Raw genomic sequence first — 23,148 nt, forward strand, 5'->3', positions numbered from 1 at the left:
TTAATCTCACAGCAAAAATTGGCTATTTGACGAGATGAAAGTCATTTGTGCTGGAGCGCCCAAAACAGGCACGAAATCTATTGCAAAGGCGCTAAGGATTCTTGGATATGATGAAGGTACGAAATTAAGCTTCTATAATATAGTCATGCCTAGAAATCAAGGATTAAACATCCAGGCCTACTAACCCCTCTTTAAAAAATATCAATATTTCACTGCAAATATCATACGATGAAAATATTCAAAACGCTTGAATGATGTTGTACTTAAAAATGTAGAGTTGCTATTGATTAGGAATTTTAGTAGATTTGTTGGCGCTGGTTAGAATCCTATCATCTGTTTCGTCCGGGCGTTTATATTGCTAACTTTATGTTAAGAAAGTTGTCCTAATTTTAATTGTGTATAACCCAATGAAAGAAAAAATCAAATAGCCCATGTGTCCTTGAAGCAAAATACATTTCGACCAAACGCAAGGTTACGTTTCAAAATCCTTGTGGCCTATTTAACATTATCCGCCTGTATAACATATTAGTAAAGACACTATAGAGAGGAGCTTTGTTGTTTGACAGATTGTAAACTTTCTATTCCAACCTCTCTTATAAACTTTGTATTCCAATCTTTTGCGAAATGTAATACACAGTGAGTTAAAGGCTAGAGAGTTCTAAGTTAAGCGATGAGTTGGCTGATTATTCATTTAATCAAATTTTACTGATACTTTGTAGTTTCATTTGCAAAAAGTAATGTTTCGTGCTTTAGCTTTCCGCGGTAATTTAACGCAGCCGCAGTAAACGTGACCCAGTGTATCAATCGGACTCTGTCGACTTCTCAAACGCGAAAGCTACTTGATCTGTAGCGACGTCTAGCGGTATGCAATTTAGCTTTTAAAAATCGCAAAAAACGTTCCTTACCTGTTGCTGGAAAACCGCAGTGTACGACGTTGAGGAGGCGATCGAGTTCGGCTTCAACGAGTGGGAAGCTGTTTTCCAGAACCGAGAGCCAAACCTCGACAAACTGCTGGACACTGTCTACTCGAAGAAGGTGGAAGCGGTGGTCGACGCACCGCACTCCTACTTCTTCGACAAGTTTCTGGAGCGCTGGCCTGACGCAAAGGTATTTTTTGCGAACTGTTTTCTAAAAGCTTCTGCCGACGAAAGTTGTCCTGCAAATTGGTAGATAATTTTTTGTATTATTAGTTACCTAAAATTTAATACAATTCCACGTTTCATATAATCAATTTTACTTCACTTGACCGTAGCAATTCCGTTATTGTTCGTCGGATTGAACCATGGTACTTTTTGCCAAGAATTTATAGTATAGTTAGGTATCGAAAAACGAGAATTGGATATCTCTCCACAATAGTAAGGGTGACAAAACATTTTCACCATTGCTGTAAGTCAGGTCTTCAACTTTCAGTGTACGATAACTTTTCTTTAATAAACTTTGACTTTATACTTTATGACAGTTTTTTAATTGCTTAAGGTATTTATGTAGTACTAGAAAACCAATTCGTCGTTTTTAAGCCTAACTACACTTCGTTAAGCCGATACACTTGACCATTGTCAGTTGCCTTTTCACTGCCCCAATTAGAACGATATGTCGCATTCACGCTTGCCGAAAGTGCAATTCAGTTTGTCTATATCTATATTACTCAATCTTACAAAACAGCCAGGTATATACAGACGTTTGTAAACCACACATCGCAAGCTTTCGACTATTGTTTTAACCAGGGCTGGGGAGCCGGAGCCGGAGCTGGAGCCCGGAGCCCGGAGCTAAGCATTTTCTCTGGAGCCGGAGCCGGAGCCGGAGCCATTGTTATTATTTTTGTGGAGCTGGAGCCGGAGCCGGAGCCATTTTTATTATTTTTGTGGAGCTGGAGCCGGAGCTGGAGCCATTTTTATTATTTTTGTGTAGCTGGAGCCATTTTTCAATTTGTGGTGTTAAAGCTAAGAAATTATATTTTGTTCCATCTCCAACGTTAGTGAGACAAAAGCAATTTTTAAAACTTGCCATTGAATAAGTGACTGGTGGCACCGGAGCTGGAGCCGGAGTCATTGGGTGTATGTTTGATGGCTCCGGAGCTGGAGCCGGAGCCAAGGGATATGAGTTTTACTACTCCGGAGCTGGAGCCGGAGCCATTTAATAATTGCCTGATGGCTCCGGAGCTGGAGCCGGAGCTAATGCTATTTTACGGTGGCTCCCCAGCCCTGGTTTTAACCAGGGCTGCGGAGTTGGACACGGGATTCGAGTTCGGCTATCCCGACTCCGACGTGCGCATGCGCAGTATCAAATTTTAAAACTGATAAGGCCGCAAACTTTAAATTTTAAGAGTGGAATAGCATACATCCGGAATATTTTCCAACCATGTATTTTGGGTGACTAATTTATATGACACGTATTTGGGTGGGTTGCTGACTATCTTTGCTAAAGGGTTCAGTTTCTTGACCGTAGTAGGACTCAGCCTTTTTTAACGTACTTCGAAAGGCCTTTTTTAACGTACAAGGAAAGCTCTTGGTTTTCAATTCCGTTTGATGTGCCACCGAGAAACTCGCCCTGTTTAAGGAAACGTTTTCAATACAATCAGGTGATTTTGATGGTGCGTGATGAAGACGAATGGTTCACCAGCTTCAGCAATATGATGAACGAAGGCAGTGCAGCTTTCAAGTACATGGTTTTTCTCAGGCCACTGTCCAAGTCATTGCGAAGAATGCTGGAATGGACGACATTCCTGTTTACAATGACTGTGGTATAGAAAAAGCTGTTTTTAATGCTAAAATGTCACTGTTAAGGTTGTTCAAGGTAGAATTTAGGATCCTTAGATTTGAATCCAATTGGATTTTAAACTTTGTCGTTTATATCGGACAGAAGTAGGTTGTGCCCAATTCTAAATACGCAAACTCGCAAAAGTAACATTCCATTGTAAAACGTGCTACTTGCGCTACGGGGTTACTCAAGGTCAAATTTAGCGAGGTATTCAGCGAGGTTCGCCAACGGTGTAATAACACTTTTTTGATGTTTTTTTTGTGTTTTCCTTTTAAAATTCTGGATTCGTTATTCTAAATTCGAAACCTATTATTCCAGAATACTTTGGGATTTACTTTGAACTTCCTATCCTTGACTTTATGTCTTTAGTAATAACGTTGAAAATTGTATTGCACTAGATTTACGTAGATTGCATACCTTATATAGCTATTTACTTGTTTTATATAGCGAAACTACTGCTATAGAAGACAACGAGTGAAATAATAATTTCGTTATTAGATAAAATTAGTATAACAATTACATTTCTATCTTATTAGGGTACACCCAGGCCTCATGAACTGCTGTGGAAAGTCTGGTATAGGCGCCACAACGCTTATGTCAAGGCAACCGTACCTGAAAAGCAGCTTCTAATATACAATGTACAAGAGGTGAGTTTATCCTAATATATACGTCTAAAAGCCTCCAACCATTGAACACATGTGTGTGTGTAATGTGTATCTTTCCCGGTATGCCCGTAGGTTGTGAATTCGAACCTCACTGCAGGCTAGTTGTTATTTTAGCCTGCCTTCCTTACATCATTGATCGACAGATTCTATGAGTCCGTGGTGGATTTCGGTGTACTAATAATACGTAAACCGTAATCATTGGCCAAAAATCAGCTTTAGAAGGACTAGATGACAGTTGTTGAACACCACATATGTGTGTGTATCTTTCATTGTGCTCCCAAACATTTCAAATGTTATTTAATTAATACAATTTAAAGGCCTGGGAGCCTCTGTGCGAATTTCTGGAGCGTCCAGTCCCGGATGACGACTTTCCCTTCGAAAACCGAGCGGTCACAAGCTCCAAGAAAAGGATCCTGCATCGGATGATGACTGACGTGTGGGTGGTGAAGAAAGCTCAGCGCGAAGTCAAAAGATCGCTGCTTCTGATTGGCTCGGGCGTGGGCGTGGGTGTGATGATTGGCGTTTATTTTGCCTACTTTAGGTAGCGCCTGTTGTCCGGTTTGTCGGATTAGTAGGCTTTTGTCGATGCGGCTTTATCGCCCAAGGGAAAGCTTTATCTTGCGTTTTCCCCGCATTATATATTTATTGTCGATCAACAGTGTTGTAATGACTTAAGTCAATGACTTGACTTAAGTGCACTTAAGTCACTGTTTTCAAACGACTTGACTTGACTTAAGTCATTTGGGAAAAATGACTTGACTTGACTTAAGTCTTTCGGATAAATGACTTGACTTGACTTGACTTAAGTCATTTGGACAAATGACTTGGGTTAAAATGAAGCGTTTTTTTTTCAAGTATTTTTTTATAAAATTGAGCTATTTATCCAAATTTTAGCACATAAAACAAATTGCTTGCTATATGTTGCGTTTTTTCTTATTTTTTAGTTCAGTTATTGCTCATAATCATACAAATTTAAAAATTTTAATAGTTTAAAATTTTATTTTTTAACAAGAACATGACATGAAGTTGACTTGCTCTAATTATGACTTGACTGGGACTTGACTTGTTACGTATTCAAAAAGACTTGACTTGGACTTAAGTTGTTTTACAAATGACTTGACTGGGACTTAAGTCAATTTAAAATGACTTGTTTACAACACTGTCGATCAATAAGGAAGGTAGCAATAACTATCGAAAAATGTAAACGCTTTGTATTATGTTGTAACTCCCTAAAAGCAAAACAGCAACTTACGCGTAGTATTATAAAAATAATGGAAGCTTTTAAAACCTAATCTACGGACCACATAAAAATAAAATGGCAAACAGACTTGCAATTAGATGAAACAGCGTTTAATGCGTCGCAATAAACAGAGTCTATTTCTATGAATTGAACTTTTCGGTCTGTTTGGATTTTGAGACACAATTACAGTTCTAAGCTTCACGGGTCCAGCAAGTCGATAACCAACCGTAACGCCAATGCTTGTTACATTCCGTTAGTACAAACAGTAATATAACAAACTGGGTTTGCAAGCTCAGACTATTGATTTATGGTGACGTTTCACGGAGCTTAAAATTTGTTTGAGACCTGCAGCAGCAAACTTAGGAAACCATCGAAGTGGAAAATCTGTTTAAATGTCACTGCTTCCAGTGTCAACCTGAGGTTATGCCGTCTAGACGCCAGACATAACGTTTGCTAATGCCAAGTGTGGTAAAGTTTACTCATTAAATTGCGGTACCTGGAACTTTTGAGACCCATTGGTTTTCGCAGATTTGGTGAAAAACAACATCACAGCTCAAAAGTTGTAAATACAGGAAAAAGTCGACTAACACTAAAATTTATTTTTTATTTCTCAATTACATGTATGAATGCTCGTAGAGATGTAGCCTAAAAGTAAACAATAAACTAAAAATAAAAACTGCCGACAGGGCCGTAACTTTGTGAGTTGGGCCATGCTGCCTCCACCAAACAGTCGCATTTCTTTGTAATTAACTTACTTTTCTGCTGTTGAATGCGAACGTTGCTTTTGCACGAAAAAACTTCTGTGTAATGTTACTTAAAATCCAAATCTGTGAGGCGCGTTGTTGGAAAAAAACGCTCATATTATACACTATAGGCTACCAGGGATGGCGAACCACTGACCCGCGCCAAAATATTTTTAATGACCCACTTGTCTCTCTAGATTAGAAATACAGAAATGTTATCCATCATTTTCAGGAATAGTTAAATGTAAAAAACATCGTTAGATAGCACTATACAAATCAGGGCTACCCAATCTGTTTGTTGTGCAAAAGTATTTTATGTAGGGTTGGCAAGTCTGTCAATTGACCGGTCAAATACGGTCAATTGACCGCACTTTATTTAACCGGTCAAATACTCATATTGGAAGCAAATTTTGTAAATTTTTTAAAAATTGTTTTTTGATTTAAACTTGATTGTAACTGTTTTAAAGAATTTAAATATAAAATGGTAGGGTTTGCCTGATGCAAACATATATGGTAATAACTAAGTGTTTGTAATAGCGAAGTATATTTATTTTGTTTAAAATAAATGCACGTATATGATGAATCGCGTTTGTCATAAAAGGAAACACTAGTTGGGGTATACCACAATCTTAGGCTACTTAGAAATTTAGGAGAACCGAATTCCTTGTCTCCAGTGGACCCTGGTGATGATTTAGAAAATTCACATAGTCACAAAAGTTATGACGAGTAGTAAAAATATTATTTTACTGATGCATTTACTGGTTGTTAAATTTCGTTAATAAACTTGTTGTCTTAACTTGTTGGTTGTAGTAATGGTAAAAATTACTACAATACTGCTATAGTATTGCTTGCAAGATGGGCATGGTTTTGCAGAAATTCTTATTGATAGTCGAAAATAATTGTTTTTGTTTTACAAACCATTGTACTTTGAGCCAAAATGTTCATTTATAAATCAAGGTTTATTTTTAACTTCAATTGCATTTTGATTTATAAATATTTGACGAGTATTTGACCGGTCAATTAACCGGATTTTATTTAACCGGTCAAATGCCCAAGTTTTAGGGGTGACGAGTAGGCCAACATTAACTGCATTTCAACAAATATGTGCAGGAACGCAGACTAAAGGCATTTTGTTTATCGCTGTAAAACGTAAGGGTGGCGATCCGATCCTTTTAAGAGAAATTAAGAACTCACAGACAGAAAATTCTGAGGTCCCTGGTTAAACCTTGCTGAAACGCTTTCTGTTGAACTCCTGTAATCCCATAAAAAAAAAAACAACAAGGCATTTGTTCACTATTTAGGTTCTTAATATTTGTGGGAACCCAAATTTGAAAACCGTCCAAAAACCCTGCATTACCAACCCAGACAAAATAACACTTACACGACACAGCAAAAAAGTTTCGCATAAAATTAGAATAGCATTAAACATATGACCCACTTGTGCATTTTGTAGGGATTAAGGTCGTGTTTGTGACCCGCGCAACAAAAAGGTTCGCCATCCCTGCACTATATATGGAAAATATTAAGAAAAAATGCATCCCATTTTAAACCAACTATAGCTGCTGTCAGACCAGGCTAAATTACGTGGCACTTTTTGCCAAGATACCTGTCGTGCAGGTGTGCGTTTAAGTCGATAAAAATTGCAATTCCAATAGGGCCGTGATGCTCTCGTTCCGAAAACAGTGCATTTGCTAAGTTTTCAAAACTTACTAAGCTCAAGAAAGAAAACAGCGAATTTGTGCCTTTGGGTGGTTCAGACAGGCAAAAATATATAAATATTGTTGCGCATGCCCGTGCCTAATTTCTTTTAGTAAATATATATACGGAAATAAGTAAATATAAATCGCATCGAATAGATGTTTGTTCCTAGCCAAATAAAAACATTTACTTTTGCTATACGCTGCAGTCTATAAAAGTGCGCACGTTACATCAGTTCAATTTAAATTGCAACTATTCAGTCAAACAGTAAATATTTCGAAGCCTGTAAAATTGGCTGAAATCAGTATAAATGTGATTTAGGTATGCAAAAGTGTTTGGAACAAGGCTTTTCGTATGCGGCAATACAAATTGGCTCGCGTAAAATAAACGAAAATGCAAAGTTTAGCCAAACACATTGGTGTTTGCCCCGTTACGATATGCTTTGTGAATTTCAACTTTTTGCGCAGCACAACTGTTTATGCCACTTTACACCGGCGGTGCAAACATGGCTGAAAGGCAGCCATTTTTCGTCGAAATCATTTAAGATAGAATTGCGTCAACAGTTTTTTTTTATCGGGCTCGCGATAGGAAAATGTCATTTGCAGCACGATCGACTGGAAACACGTTCTTTATTGACACTTCAAGCGTGTCGACAATTGCTTCGAGGTTTTTCATTTGGGATCCCTTTTTAGTGAATTACTGCCAAGGCCCATCAATTCTGGTGAAGAAATAGACAGGTTTTGTTCGAAAATTGTTTTCAGTCGTAATTTGGTATATCCGATAATATCGGAACGGAACCAATCCCGATACCAAGTGGTACTATCGGTACTGATTCGATACCAAGTTAAGATAGGTATTTTGGATTTCACATTGTCATGCATCCAATGCTGCAATTTTTTTCTTAAAATGGTCGATTCACCAAAAACCGTAGGTTAATAGTAGTAAAAGTGATAATTAAACTGGTTTTATAATTCTCTACATTTATGACCCACATTTTTAGCTTTAACGCCACTCCTAATACATTCGAACAGGAGCTTCATAAACCGGTTTAAAAATAAATCTAGTCAAACCGGAGCTAAACCGGACCATTTGAATTTCTCCGAACTGAAACCAGAACTTATCCGGATTTCGAAAAACCCTTGAACCCGAACCGAACTTGAACCAGAAAAGTCAAAACGCTTCGACCCCCGGCCTAAAAACAATTCCTTCGAATATCGACATTATGGTGTAACTTGGAATCGCTTGTTTGGATTTCTTTGTTTTATTAGCTTTTTTCCCTCCGCTTTTTTATTTCTTTTGTAGCAATATTCTTCACGCGAAAGCTGTCAGAAGAATCCACCAAAGTCAAAGTATGTTCTGCACGAGTAGGCCTAGACAGGCGCTGACTGAAATAAAAATATATTTTCTTGCTGAATGAAAAACATGTCTCTTATTCCAAACTCTTGATAACAAAAATTTATTCTTTACTAAATAATATTCTGTAGAGGAGTAAAAAACGAATATGAACGAAACATATTCCTTACCTTCAGCATAAAGTTCGTTGACCCATCTACGAAAAAATAACAAGAAGTATTAAAGTATGTTATTTTTCACGGTTGAACCTTAACACTAAATTTATATACTTACTGGTTTAACTGCACCATGAAGATCCATACGGAATGCCCAACGTTATCCCTAAACTAGAATGAACGAAAATATGCCGATACAAACGTTGACACACGTTTTCATATTTTTCTGAAATGCAAAAATGACCTGAAATATATACGACCTGTTAATAAAGGTTTTTTTTTTTTATTTTAGTATTTCCTGCGTTATATTAGCTGTTTGTTCGTTGATTTTACCGTTATTGAATTCTCATAATATTGGCCCTATACCTTTGTAAAGAAAACCCTGCCTATACTCTGTACTGTTCCAAATTAATAATGCCGTTTTTTTATGTGAATCATGTAAACATACATAAAAAAATTCGCGAGCATTATTGTAAAGCACAATTATAGACAGTCATATTTTTACTGCTCTGCACTTTATTGAAAACTCAAGCGGAAAGAAATTTTCGCAATCGTTTATCTCTTGGGAAGTTTACACCCATTCTTAGAATTGTTCCGCATCGCCGTGTTTTCAACTGTACAGCGCCAACGTCACGTTCTAACCAAGCGTGCCTCTCGTACAGTGTTAGTATGCCAGGCGTGCAGGCTCTTTTAGATATGTTCGTTGGATCAGGTTTTGCCAATTATAGCGGTAGTTCAAAACCGAGGTAGCGTCTCGAATACTTATTTATGCTGATAGATATTTTGGATCTTTTAAAATCCTAATTTCTGCTGTATTGCCGAGGTGGCCAACACGCGACTCGTTTTAACGTTCATGCTGTATTTGAGATTTCAGAATAATGAACAAATCAATAGATAATTTCAGAAGCTTCGACAGCGTGGTGGTATTTATTTGACAAGTCTATTACTCTGAATAACAATTCACGTTAAAGTATGTCTATGGTTAATTTTGTTACTCTCCAATATTTGTAATACGTATGTGTGTGACTAAGAAAAAAAGTGATATTAATTTATGCCCACGGTGTGTGAGCCATATGGAATTTTTTGTGCACAATTTAAGTGCTATAAATAAAACAAAAACAATTCCAACATTGTGCACAGTTGAAATGCATTGTCGGATACTTGTGACATTAAATTATCCGGGGTCACATAACCTATTAAAAGACGATGAAGACCACTAATCTATAGCATTTGGTAGTTTCGAAACTATTTTAGTATAACCTGTTTAAAATATAGCATTTGTTTGATGGAATCTTGTTTGACAAAACAGTCGCATAGTTTCAAGACATTTTCAGGTTAAAAAAACATTATTTTGACCATTTAGCAAAATTTGTACGGGGGCATAATTAAGTGTACCGTATTAAAAGTTATAAAATAAACGATATTTGCTGCTTTAAACCGCTAAATTACAACTTTAATCAAAATTGCTGAGTGAATGGAGGACAATTTAATGTGAATAATGCACAAATTTTGAGAAACACAATAGTGTGTTCACCCAAGGCAAGGTATTGGGATTTGACATATTTACCATACTGACAAAAATCGAACAAGAAACAAAAAAAACATGGCATATAAAAATAAAAAACAAATCGATTGAATAACTGGCGTAAAAATAGGGATGCAGGCAAGAATGAGCAAAACAACGCCGTTTTCATTTTTCTAACGTATTTTTTCTTTTTTTCACGCCTATTAAACCTATTCCTTGCACCTCTTTTTATGCTTTTAAACCTGGTGTGGGCAGTCATTTTTGAAAGCAGGATGCATGACAAAGAAAAAATTTCTTGGTTGGCCGAATAACAAAGTCGATCTAAAACACAAAGAATACCTTGTGTAATTCGTTTTAAAATTATGCTTTAAATATCGTTGTTTTGACAGGCTGGTAAGAGTAGCAGTAGGTTCTATACGTAGAAGTAGGTAGGATGCCTTACAAATGTAATGCTTCTAATAAAATATTGTGACATTTTATTGAAAATGAGCCATGGGACGGATTATATTGCTTGGCGGGCTGAATCCGGCCCGCGGCCGTGGTTAGTCCAGGTATGTTTTAAACTGCATACTCGCATATAAACAAACTTCGCGAAATCTGTCTCGACTAATTTTCGTGACGTATTTAGTTTGGTGAAACAGCACCCGGCCATTTTTTACAGTAAGACCTTTTTGCCCGCTTCGGTGTTCTAATGCAAATTACACATTTAATTGTGTGTTAAATACTCTGTTTATCAGTTAACAAAGTGTAAACAGTTTTTTACTCGTTTGTTGGCTAAAACTTCTAAAAATGTTTGAAGATTTATTAACACTTTATTATTTATGCTAATTGTTATCATATAAAAGTGATCATCTTGTTAAACAAGTTGAAGAGGTGTTAATAACGGTACATTATCACGTCTGGAAAACAAGACCCTTGACCTTCGGTCGTTTGTTTTGCTTGTTTGGAAGGTTCGAGCAAACAATCTTTTTTCGTCTCTGGTACGGCCAGGTATGCCTCTGCGGCATTTGACGGTCTGCAGAGGAAAAAAGGCGGCGCAGCGAAAAGGCGCGCGTTCAAACAAACAGAATACCTTTTCTCCTTTTCTTTGCATTAAAAAACAACTTACAGCGCTTTACTGCAGTGCTTCATCTTAGGACGACCTACACTCTCCTCTTGAATCTCTGCCATGGCGAACTAGAATACAAGCGTCGCAATAATGAAGGTGATTTGCGCCGGAGCGCCCAAAACTGGCACCAAATCGATAGCGAAGGCGCTGAGAATTTTGGGATACGATCAAGGTAGGCGTTTATGATTTATATGTTATCTCTAACTTGCCAAATTTCAGGCTAATTTGACGTTCTGCGAGGTGCGACGTTTCTCTACACAAATTAATGGAACCGAGAGCCAGTACTTAATTATGTTGCCTAATCAACTGCTATTTCCCCACGCGAATGTGTAAATTATTATTTAATCGGGCCTATACGCTTTGCCTATTTAACCCTGACAGCAATATCTAGCCCAGCGGTTCTCAACCAGTGGGCCATAAGAACATTTGAAGTAGGCCACAGACCAATTTATAAAAGCTAGATTTTGTTTCATTTGTGTCACTATATTTAATTTTACAGAATTAATGACTTGCGGACGATTTAAAAAGGAATGTAAATTTATTGTTCAGCCGCAAGTATCCACGATTGAATAATTAACCTGTTTTGAAATACGTTCTACTGTGTTTTGTTCTAAACCTATTTTGGAGTTTTTTTTCATAAAAAATTATTGGGCCACAGAATTTTTTTGCAACGTAAATGGGTCACGAAAAAAAAAGGTTGAGAACCACTGATCTAGCCCAACTAATCTTGCTGGAAGAAGTTCTAGCAATGAAAACCGTACACGGCAGCTAGTTAGCTATTGCTCATTTGGCATATCAATATTCGGCTATAGGGCTAGACAAATGTAAATACCGTGGTTTTTCTGTAGCCCATGACCCCTGCATGTGTTGAGGAATGTGACATCGTTTAGTTTGTAGCAGTAATTTGGTGTTTTAGTTAAATGCGCTAATCTTAGCCCGCCAAATCCCCAACAGGACTCAAATCCTAAACGTGCACATTGTGCACTTGCGATATGTACGCGAACCAAAATGTGCACATTGTGTGCACAACGTGCACTTGCGATATGTGGCCATAAAGTGCATATTGTACTATCGCTCAACGTACAATTTACAATGTATCAGTGCACGTTATACAGTAAAATAAATGACTTCATATTAAACGATTTTTCCGATGATGTTTATTGTATTGAGAAGATCAAGTAATGCATGTTATCTTTCGTGCAATTCTTTTTATTATTATATATTTTTTAATTGCGTCCCAATTCTATAGATTTCCGATTATATGGGGTAAATTTACTAAATAAATAAGTTAGCAACTGGAGGTAACTAAACCTGCAAATTTAGCCGTAAAAATAGTTTTAAATGTTCATAACTTTTATCTAGTCTGCTTATGTGGTAATGGTTATGACGTCATTGGGTATCGGATTGTGGTACTTTTTGTCCACGATATTGGTTATCGAAATAAAATGTCAAGTTTTGTGCACCCCTACCCAATTGCATGTTGATAGGACCTTTAAACGAAAGGCAACACTTCTTTTATGGAAAATTTATGTTTGACCATTTTTAATCTAATTCAAGTGAAATATTGCATTGTTTGTTTTTTAAATGACCAATGACTCCTAAAAACAACTTTCGTAATTCGTTGATAGACCTCTCTGATTCACTGCATATAAAAATATACGAGCATTTTTCTTTATTATGAAATACATTTAAAATGAGTGATTGTACAACGTTAAGTCAGGCCATAATTCCGTAAATTTAAAAAAACTTGAACACAAAAGTTTATTTTACAAAACCAGAAAATTGAAGGCGTCGCGGCACGCATATAGCACAAAAACAATTAAGGGAACAAAAAATACTGACTACAGGGCGAAAACCAGTCGTAAGATAAAAAGTTGGAAATGGTCGAATAGAAATTTTTTAAACGGAAAGCGCAATCTAAACTGCAGTAGCAATATTTGCGAAATACTTTAAGTAAGATTATAAACGAAATACTATTGATAGATAGATAATATGAAAATGCGACAGAAAAAAAATAACGTTAACCTCAAATCACAAAGGGAAATGGAATTATAGTAAAAATAAATTAAAGATGAACAAAAAATGAAAGGCTATCGCAATAAAAACAATAAAAATCAACTACACTGAAGGATAATTGAAGACGAACGTAGAAAAATGCTACAGAAACATAAAAAAAAATATGTAATGTTAAATATGTAATACAGAGAAAAAAATAATTACTGAAAATAAAAAGTAAAGGCATACATTTATGCATCATCCAAAAAGATAAAGAATCAAACACACACTAGACAACGTTTCCAGCTTTCGTTTGCAATTTTTTCCACATTAATTAATTGCAAATTGCAAACCTATTTTTTGGCACGTTAGCATAAAAACTCTTGAATGTATTCATTTTCCCTTTCACCAAATACTTCGAGCAATCAATGCTTGCTTAACAGCCCTACAGGCATGGGCGCCCGCACGGGGGGGGGGGGGGCACTTGCCCCCCCCCTGGAATTTCAAAATGCGATTATTAGTATTATTTATAAGTGTAATATGTTAAAAATTATACATTATTCATTGACCCCAGTGGCGTATCCAGGGGGCAGGAGTTCTTACCCCCTTTTTGTAAGTGATATTATCGTTTTCTGTTCGTTGTTGTCATGGTTTAACAAATTCTTCGAAGCGGCGTGCTTTTTAAGCAATTGGGTCACGCGTCTTAATCTAATGCGAAACCAAATTCGAGTGCAAAACGCCGTTTTTCTTCTTTTGTTTGGTCGACCGTAAACGCTGGAAGTTTTTCTCTTTTGTGATTTGTTTAGGTTGACTGATCAGCAGGGTGTATTCGACAATTGATAACGCTAAGTCAAACCTTCTTTCTTTTTTTCTCGCTAAAAACGTCGAGTTATACGCAGTATGTTCCTCGCCGTTCGATCTCTGCGCTAATATCCGATGTTGGTGTAACATCGACATTTGTTTAACTGAAGCAGTTTCTTAAAAGGAGGTATAATGGTGACTGTCGTGCGCGTTTCAAAATCTCCATTTTTAAGTAATGATGATTAACGCAAAATTGTGCTCTTTAAGCATACTACAAGACCATGTGCTAAGTGTGCAATGGACACAACTTATTTCCCCTCAACCGCAGCTTGTAATTTAGCTGACTTGGCACACAGCTCGGCGCAGATGTTGCGCTAATCGTGGCATAATAACACCCGGAAAAAACGATCTTCGTTTAGTATTGCAGGTGGTGAACGACGTGCTTGTAATTTAGCGCTCGTTCCGTTCATGGAAATTGAAAACTGCGCTGCTGATAGTCGAATTATGTGTGATTCTACCACAATTAAACACACATATTTCACGGTTTTGGTTTTTTTGTTTGCCTGAAGTTAACGATTGCACACCGTGATTTCGCAGCTGGCGCCTGACAGGATTGTCGACGACGCACGTGGTCGCTTTTGCTGGACGTATTTGGCTGTTTGTGATTAGTTTTTTGATCACGTCTTGCAATCACCAGTCTATGACGTCATACTGTCACTGTTTTATGACGTCATTATTCATTAACGTAAGACGAAACATAGGGGAATTCCCTAAGTTGAATATTCAGGACCCCCCTTTTTGATTTTCTGGTTACGCCCCTGATTGCCCCCCCCTGGAAAATTTTCTGCGGGCGCCCCTGCCTGCAGGTGACATTATCTGACGAGGCATGACATAGCATTGCGATTTTACATTCAAATATTTCCTTTCGTGTTTGTAAATATATAGGCTATTTCAGAATTTATCATACAATTTTAAGTAACAAAAAATCACATTGTGTGCACAATGTGCACATTTTGGTTTTGAGTCCGTCTCCAAATCCCCCTGTAAAGCAAACCGTTTGACCACAATACTATAGCCGTTTCTCCCTATCGTTTTATTTATTTACGTGAAAGCATAATCCGCCAGCCTCGGTTAAGCACGCGTTAATCGAATTGTTTGCCGTTAATGATCATATTGTAAATACAAATCTGTGCATATAGGTAGGATTCGGCGACGAGCCTATTCCGCAATTTGCTGTATCAAACAGCATTTGGGTAATTTAGCGTTTCGTTTGTAGAGGCGTTCAACCGCCTATATATAATAGCTTCTTTGGAACGGAAGTCGAATAATAACAGGTAAATGTTTCCAAAACAACAATGCCGGGCAAAATTGTATTTTCATGACAGGCCGGATCCGCTTTGTTTTGTGTTTTTTGACCTGAATGAAATGTCTCATGCGCGATTCATTGCTTACATCACAGGGCAAAAGGATGTAAATTGGGATTCGCAACAATGTACGAGATGCGGAAAACTTCGCTTTGTATGGTTTGGGATGCCATAATGCGGCGGCCGAGCAACTTTAGGACATAACAGTCAATTAAAAAACTAAACAAAACTTTTAAATATATCATCCCAAAACTTACACGGTAAAAAAATGTGTTGCCGATACCGAGTGCGCAGCAAGGCAAGTTTATCACATATATTTATAGTACATTAAACGTACAACGCTATAAGTTCTATATGAAGCCACATAAACTATATGAAGCCACATAAACACTTAAAATGTTCTTGATACATATTTATAAGGTCCAATATATGCTTTGTCCGCGCAAAACAATTCAAAACAAGCTTTCTGATATAATTACTTAAAATTGTATAATGGGATGAGGTACGAAATAAATCATTTATCTTCCATTACAGCACATTTTCGTTTTGGGGTCATATCTTTAAAGAAACTACTGACTTCAGATTACTCGCTATAATTGTTACCTCTGCTGACACAAAGATAATAAACTAAACAATCAATATGGGTATAATAAATGTAGAGAAAAAGGTGTCAACATTTGTTTTAGTGATACGCATATTTCGGATTGTTAGTAAACTATTCAAATAGATTATAAGCCTTTAGATAAGAGAGTGATGGAAAACAACAAAACTCAAAAATTTGAAAACCCGAGTGAAACCAGGATCAGATATTTTTTGAAGGAATATATTTTTCGCCTATACCGGCATCGTCAGGTCATATAAGTAAAATACGCATACATAGCGAAGTAATAATTAAATTGATAAATAAAGTCGAAAACGTATAAAAGCTAATGGAATGGATGTTTCTCAATCGACATTCTAAATATCCGGGATTTTTATCGGTAAACCCATAACGATCACGTTTGTAGAGCCGAGTATTAGTCAATGAATCCGTCCCAGTTGTCTCTATAGGCGGCAATATGAGCATCAGCGAATAATGACCAGTTAAACATTAACACTTTTGTTACTGAATAAATGAGGCGAAATGAGTTTGTCATGGGACTGCCCTCGTTTTTATTTTTAGTATTTCACGTTGTGGCGTAATTGCTGTTGTTGATGTCAGGTCGATTGTGATACTGCAAGCTTCACTCTTGCCTAGGCATGACATCAGAGTATGGACATCTGCATAAATCTCGATATTGCGCAATATGACGAAATCACTCAAACGTCAGACAATCAATCGGGGATATCATAGTTTTTACGCATAATATTGAAGTAACCTTCACACTGTACTAAAAATGCTGGGTGAGGTCATTTTGGTAAGATATTCATAGGATAAAATTATTAAGAAAAAGCAACATCAGCCTTTTTCTTTAGTTGTTCAATATTTAGGTAATCTTTATCCTTAATTACCTCGTAAGACTTAATCTTATAAGCTTTCTGAACAAATTGAAAATTTTTTTGATTTCATTCCTAATCGTTTTTATCATTAGTTTACAAAGGATTGGATAATATGTTTTGTTTAACACTCAATGAAATACCAGGCCTTGCCCAGGTATAATAGATTATTTACTAGTTTAATTCTAAATGGTAAAAGCCTAATGTTGTACCGTCTATGTACATTGAATACTCTTGCCATAAGCGCGATAATTAGCGAACTAAACCTGAAGCTTGCGAAGGTAAACAAAGTGAAGCAATCCGACATGCTTTAGGCTCTTTATACCTATTGGAAATTACGTTGTACCATGTCCGTGTAAATAAGCTAGCCTCTTGAAAATTTGTTTGATTTGAGGCTGACCATGTCTATGAAAGACGAATGTGGCAATTTACATGTAACCCGTGACCGGCTAAAAGTTAAAATTGCTACGAATATTTTTTATCATTGCTCCGTCTTTCTCTCATAAAAAGCAACTCCCTTTATTCTGTCTGAGTAAATGGGATTTTTTTTCTATATTATCGTATTGCAGCACGTCTTGCATCAGACGAAACACTGTGCGCGACGTGTTCGGCACGTTGCTCTGTCTCTCTCTTGTTATATATGAACGTATGGCGGCCGGCGGACAAACCAAGCCCAATATTATAGTTAGAGATTCGTAGTACGTTAGTTAAAACTTTCTACTCTAGGAATGTGATGGTTCATTCACCCAGGTAACAAAAATTATATTCCGCTTACACGGGCTTATCAACAGTTAGTTCAATCGCGATTTAATGTCGTTATTTTTTGTCAGAATGTGAAGGCTCCGTCTGTATATAAGTACCACTCTTTAAGTAGCTTTTACACAGTTAGTAAAATAGTCAATCTTTCCCACGCAGTGTTTGACTTCGAAGAGGCCATAGAGTTTGCTTTCGACCAATGGGAAGAGGTCTTTAAAGGTCAGCAACCCAACCTTGACCGGGTTTTGGACGAGGTTTACTCGAAAAACGTGGAGGCCGTGGTGGACACACCGCACTCGTATTTCTTTGACAAGTTTTTGGAACGATGGCCCAAAGCGAAGGTAATACGGCGAATTGACCTGCACGAAATATGTACCAGTGAAGTTTTTTGCGTTTTGCACTATTTTAGCATCTGAAATCTACGTATAATATATATGGGCTACCAGTCGAGACAAACAGCCACATTTTTTACTTGGTTAACCGCAAGAGCCACACATTTTACAGGGGCAGAAATTAGTATCACACTATTTTACCTCATTAAAACAAATAACTTTGCTGCGCTAGATTTATTATAGATGTTGTAGATTAGTAATATTGCGTATAATACTTTAAAGCGATTTTTTATTCCTAGTACCCTGCTTCGAACAAAATGGTAAGCTGTCAACGTTTCTTGAATCATTTAAACTTTTTCTACAAAATAAAATTTGAGGAGGGTTTGAATCCGTAATTTTGTTTTGAGAGGTCATGGCAAAAACGTGACGCCATAAAATAGGATTCATGCGAAAGGTTTTAAGCCACCCATGTGTTTAGCCACTTCTGTACGTAGGTGTAAGAAAAGAAATTCTAAGTATGCGGATCTAGAATTACGCCCTATCAAGCTAGTGCACGAAACATTTCGTACGCTGTTATGTCTTAACGTCCCCTTAATATGCCCCTAGGTATAAAATTAATGTAGAACAACGCACAAACATCTTCAAATATTTTAAAATTTTATAGTTCAGGACTCTGCGACACGTTACAAGAAGCATATTGCTGGATTAATATCACTAACAATTAAACGACACCTTGCAAAATTATATTCTCTATTTTAAACGGTTTTATACTTCCAAGTTAAATTTTATTTTATTTTGAAGCTAAATTGTAACCCCGCCTGGTATTTTAGTTTACTACTTCAACCTAAAATGTAAAGAACAGTGCCACAAGCTGGATGCTCGTATAGCAGAAACGCGATTATCTGTAACAAAGCATCTAAATCAGTTCACGGAGAAGAACTCTGCCAGAATAAAACCCACAACTCTTCATCTAGATTTCTCCGAATATCTGTTCTTTTTTAGGCCGCATATTCCTTTGCAGGCGTTATTCTGATTATAAAGTCGTTTTATTTTTATGTTGTTCGATTGCGTAGATTAGCCTTCGTATATAAATATTGGTTGGTAAATAGGATGCCTCTGATATTTCTTAACTTTATAATTACTCTTGTTTAGATTAGTATTGTGTTTTTTTCACAATCAGTTGAATGTTCTGAGAAAATTAAAATCTTTCATACCTGACAGGGATGCGTTATCCAGAAATTAAAAATACAATAAATCGGTTCAATTAATCTTTAAAATGCTATTTTAATCTGGTCTTCATGTTTATGTGTGTGTGTCCATGTTTATATAAATTATGTTTCCTTCTCCTAAAATGTAAAACAAGAAAGTTTTTACGTGCGCATCTCTAAAACGTTAGCTTAAGTTGTCTGTCCGGTATAGGCTTTTGTTTTTAGTGTAGTCAATTCGGAGGAAAGAGTAGGACCAAGTGGCTCTTTGATTGTTTGCTTGCCGACACATTGTGCAGATGCATGTGCGGTGAACAGGAATGCGGCCCTGCTAAACTCGCGGTCTGGCCATACAGTAGCTCGATAGCCCGGGGTGCTGGGCGCTAACCTTTGTACACCGTACATCGCTTGAACATCATTGACACTTGGTTAAATTGTTTGCCGAATGAACGGCCCGCGTGTCTATGTCTAGTCTGGTTCTCAAAAGAAGACGTCATCACAAGCATCCAATCGGAAAGAAGTACGATCATGTGTCGGCTCACGTAGTTACCCGTATAGTCATAGCAACTTCGTTCGTGATGTAACAGGCCGGTAAAGTATTTAAGGAAAGTATTTTTTGCGCGTATAAGGCCTAACCAACAAACCAAAATAGGTGGCAGAGACCGATCTTAAAATAAATTGCGGATAATTAGCCATACGGGTAAACTTATAGGGTGTCATTTTGACAATGTATAACATACAAAAGTTGGCATTTTATTTTATTGAGACACATCGATACGTTATTCTTGTTTGCGTTTTTCATATATAATTGCAGGCGACAATATGAGAAGGTAAATAAAAATAACAACAATAAAATGTTACTTCATCACACGCCCCTCGAAGTTGTTACACGAAAATCGACCCACAAATATTGTTTTGCATCGTGGGGTACGTAAGTTTGCATTATTCGGAAATTTGCGCTACAATATCACTCCCGAACGTTAAACAAATGCCAAATTTACAGTCACGGAACGGAAGTTACCATACCGCCTTATACTAAAGCAATTTAAAAATGAGCGACATCATATTAAACAGAATTGCTGCTTTTATTCTACATAGTTTTGTAGAATTTAACTGGAAAAATTTGCTGTGCGACTAGCATGTTTTATTCGATTAGACAAGAAAACTACCGAAAATTTGTGTTGCTGGCCCAAAGTAATACCCATATACTTCGGTCCGAATATGTTCGCTCTGCCACACATCCCTGGAATAACATTACAACCCAAAGGCGAGAGTAACAGTTTCCAGCCGTTTTAATCATTTCAATGGGTCGCAAGAAGATTTCTCATATGACTATCTACTTGTGCTACACCGTGGCCGCTTGCATTCAAATTAGATGGTGAACAGGTTAAAATACAAATACCTCTCAAACATGTGCTACTGTCGAATAGGGTCACTGTTTATAAAAAACGTGTATGTGACCTACATTTGGCTGTTTTTACTACTTTTAACGTAGTTATTCACATTAAAAATATCACAGCAAATAATTAAATGGGTTAAAATTGACGGTAACACCTATACTTTATTTTGGAAACCACTCTACAGAGCAACAACTATACACAATTACTCGTCAAAACAATATTGGACTTTCAAAATACATTATTTTACAACACTGATGATTGCCTTTTTCTCGAAGGTGATCTTGATGGTCCGCGAGGAGAACGCGTGGTTTAACAGCTACAAAAACATGGTCGAGGAAGGCGCGAAGACATACAGCCACATGAACTACCTTAAGCACCTCTCCCGCTCGCTTACTCGTCTGATTGACTGGAGTACTGCGCTTTTCTCTTATACAGTGGTAAGATTTGAACGAACGGCCTCTTTAAGTAGTGCTCTAATATCGAGCTATATTTTAAGTCATCGTAGTAATTAGACTTGAGAAATTTAGGCCGAAATTGCCGGCTTGCTTTGACTTGGGTCATTCAAAGAGCTGATGTGACTTGAATCCTTGGCAATTTTGGCAGATTTCTCTTTATTTAGACTATTAAAACAGTTTGTCTGCTAAACAGAGTTTATTAGGATTTTACCATTGTTAATGACTGAATGATTTGACTTAAAATTACAAACGACCAACTTAAAATCTGACACGGCAAAAGCTGACTTGATATGGCACGACACTGACTTGGCTTGGTAAAGGACTGCCTCGGCATGGCAAAAGACTGATTCGGCATGGCAAAAGACTGACTTGGCATGGCAAAAGACTGACTTGCCTTGGCAAAAGACGGACTTACCATGGAAAAGGACTGACTTGCCATGGCAAAAGACTAACTTAGCTTGGCAAAAAATGAGAATTTATGACAATGCAATATTATAGACCAATAGATTTCGACAAACAATTGTTGTAAACAGACAAAAATCGACTTGTTTACAACCCTGAACTTGTGTGTTGGTCGTCGCATTATTAAAGCTAAAGTTAATCTGTGTTGAGGTGCAACATTTAAAAGAGACAAAACGCAATAAATTTACCTTATAGCGACTGAGGGTTGGTTTTCAGTTGGTTTATTTTGATAAAGGGTGACGCATCCGAACCTAAGGCGTTTTTGTGGAAGACCTGGTATCGACGTCATAACGCTTACGTCAAGTCCGTCGTTCCGGAAGACCAGCTGCTCGTCTATGACGTCAGATCGGTTTGTCAATTTGATCTCTGTTTTACACTATGGCCATGGCTCTTAACTGTTTGACACTTGCGGACCAGTAAAATACAAAAATCCTTTTACGGTTTGGTAACCAGAATTTTAAAGGCACGGAAGTGAACATAATTTTAGGCAAAATCTTCTTTTTCGTCCGTTGAAAACGAAAATTGCTAATATTTTTTTTGTCGCGACACATCAATACGCTATTCTTGTGAGGACTTGACTTATTGATAATAATTCACTGCAGGTGATAATTTTATGCTCTGAACCACATTAAGATGTAATTTAAAGCAAGATAACCCCCCAAAAGACATTTTTTAGTTTTTATTGTTTTCTTAATATTCTATTTTCAGTTTATATTTTTTCCTTGTTATAAGGGCTGGAAGCCGCTGTGCGATTTTCTGCAGAAGGCAATTCCGGCTGACGACTTTCCGTTTGAGAACAAAGCAAGCGGCACCAAGAAAGACAAAGTGATGCACCGGGTCATGACCGATTTGCCAATTATTAAAAAAGCGGAGGGCGAAATAAAACAGGCTTTAGCGGTGCTCGGCTTTTTTCTCTTCTCGGCCGTTATCGCGTGCTTTGCTTTGCTTGTATAAATCCGCCACAGTTGCATTTTTCTCTCTGTACCAAGTTTGTGCTTCCTTGTAATGAGTTTTGTATTAACGATCCATCGGGCTCCGCCATTTTGTTGGCTTATAACCTTGTTTATTTGTGTGATTCTTTGAAACGATTTGAAACGACATACCACAGTGAGAAGCCACATTTTTGCAGGCGCGCGTGTATTGTCTTGATTGGCCTCTGGGTAATTCAGCTACTGTTGAAAAAGGTTTGATGTTAATGTCGTTGCTTATGTTTATATTCTAGATGAGGTTATACACTTGGTCTATCTTGTTGTTTGTGAAGGTTTACTTTGTTTTTCCTATAGAGTGTAAGATCAATTTTTCATGATAACAAGTAAATTTTGTGCGATATTTTTTGTCACTAATAAAAAACGCGTTGTAACTGCTTTCGCTATGATACATTAAAAAGGACATGTGAGCACTAACACAGACTAACTCACAACTTTTACGATTATTCTTAGTCAATAACTGAAAACATTTTGCTAAACGACAGCTATGAAATTTACGCCCCCTTTTAACAAAACGTTTTACAATAAATACTCAAAAACCACAAACCATCCTTTAAAAGGTCGTTTTTTTAATCGAATCCACTTGTTTTGGAGCCTATAGCGCATTAGCGACGGTTGATTTACTTTGTGCTATATTAATCGTGTGGTGGCCATTTAAACTTGCTTTCTGTA

At 37.1% G+C, this 23,148-nt stretch overlaps 2 protein-coding genes across 2 annotated transcripts; both read left to right on the forward strand.

The window, feature by feature from the left end:
* The first annotated feature begins 6 nt into the window (after positions 1–6).
* Positions 7–4,761, forward strand: LOC146164827 (uncharacterized). Its single transcript, XM_083381892.1, has 5 exons — positions 7–116; positions 926–1,107; positions 2,579–2,740; positions 3,294–3,404; positions 3,740–4,761. Exons 1-5 carry the CDS (start codon positions 35–37, stop codon positions 3,965–3,967), a joined length of 765 nt encoding a protein of 254 aa, XP_083238018.1. The 5' UTR covers positions 7–34; the 3' UTR covers positions 3,968–4,761.
* A 4,828-nt stretch (positions 4,762–9,589) lies between these two features.
* LOC146164828 (uncharacterized) lies at positions 9,590–22,838 on the forward strand. The gene is made up of 6 exons (XM_083382209.1): positions 9,590–10,687; positions 11,260–11,416; positions 17,796–17,977; positions 20,849–21,010; positions 21,726–21,839; positions 22,223–22,838. Exons 2-6 carry the CDS (start codon positions 11,335–11,337, stop codon positions 22,442–22,444), a joined length of 762 nt encoding a protein of 253 aa, XP_083238335.1. The 5' UTR covers positions 9,590–10,687; positions 11,260–11,334; the 3' UTR covers positions 22,445–22,838.
* The last annotated feature ends 310 nt before the right edge of the window (positions 22,839–23,148 follow it).

This window comes from Ascidiella aspersa, chromosome 2 (genome assembly GCF_963924565.1).
Source record: "Ascidiella aspersa chromosome 2, kaAscAspe10.2, whole genome shotgun sequence".
Taxonomy (NCBI): domain Eukaryota; kingdom Metazoa; phylum Chordata; class Ascidiacea; order Phlebobranchia; family Ascidiidae; genus Ascidiella; species Ascidiella aspersa.

Excerpts from the sequence above, each read along its gene's own strand:
- LOC146164827 (XM_083381892.1), top strand. The coding sequence starts at position 35 with ATGAAAGTCATTTGTGCTGGAGCGCCCAAAACAGGCACGAAATCTATT. Across the intron at positions 117-925 it reads GATTCTTGGATATGATGAAG|TGTACGACGTTGAGGAGGCG; the intron begins GTACGAAATTAA and ends GGAAAACCGCAG. Across the intron at positions 2,741-3,293 it reads TCCTGTTTACAATGACTGTG|GGTACACCCAGGCCTCATGA; the intron begins GTATAGAAAAAG and ends CTATCTTATTAG.
- LOC146164828 (XM_083382209.1), top strand. The coding sequence starts at position 11,335 with ATGAAGGTGATTTGCGCCGGAGCGCCCAAAACTGGCACCAAATCGATA. Across the intron at positions 11,417-17,795 it reads AATTTTGGGATACGATCAAG|TGTTTGACTTCGAAGAGGCC; the intron begins GTAGGCGTTTAT and ends TTTCCCACGCAG. Across the intron at positions 17,978-20,848 it reads AACGATGGCCCAAAGCGAAG|GTGATCTTGATGGTCCGCGA; the intron begins GTAATACGGCGA and ends TTTTTCTCGAAG.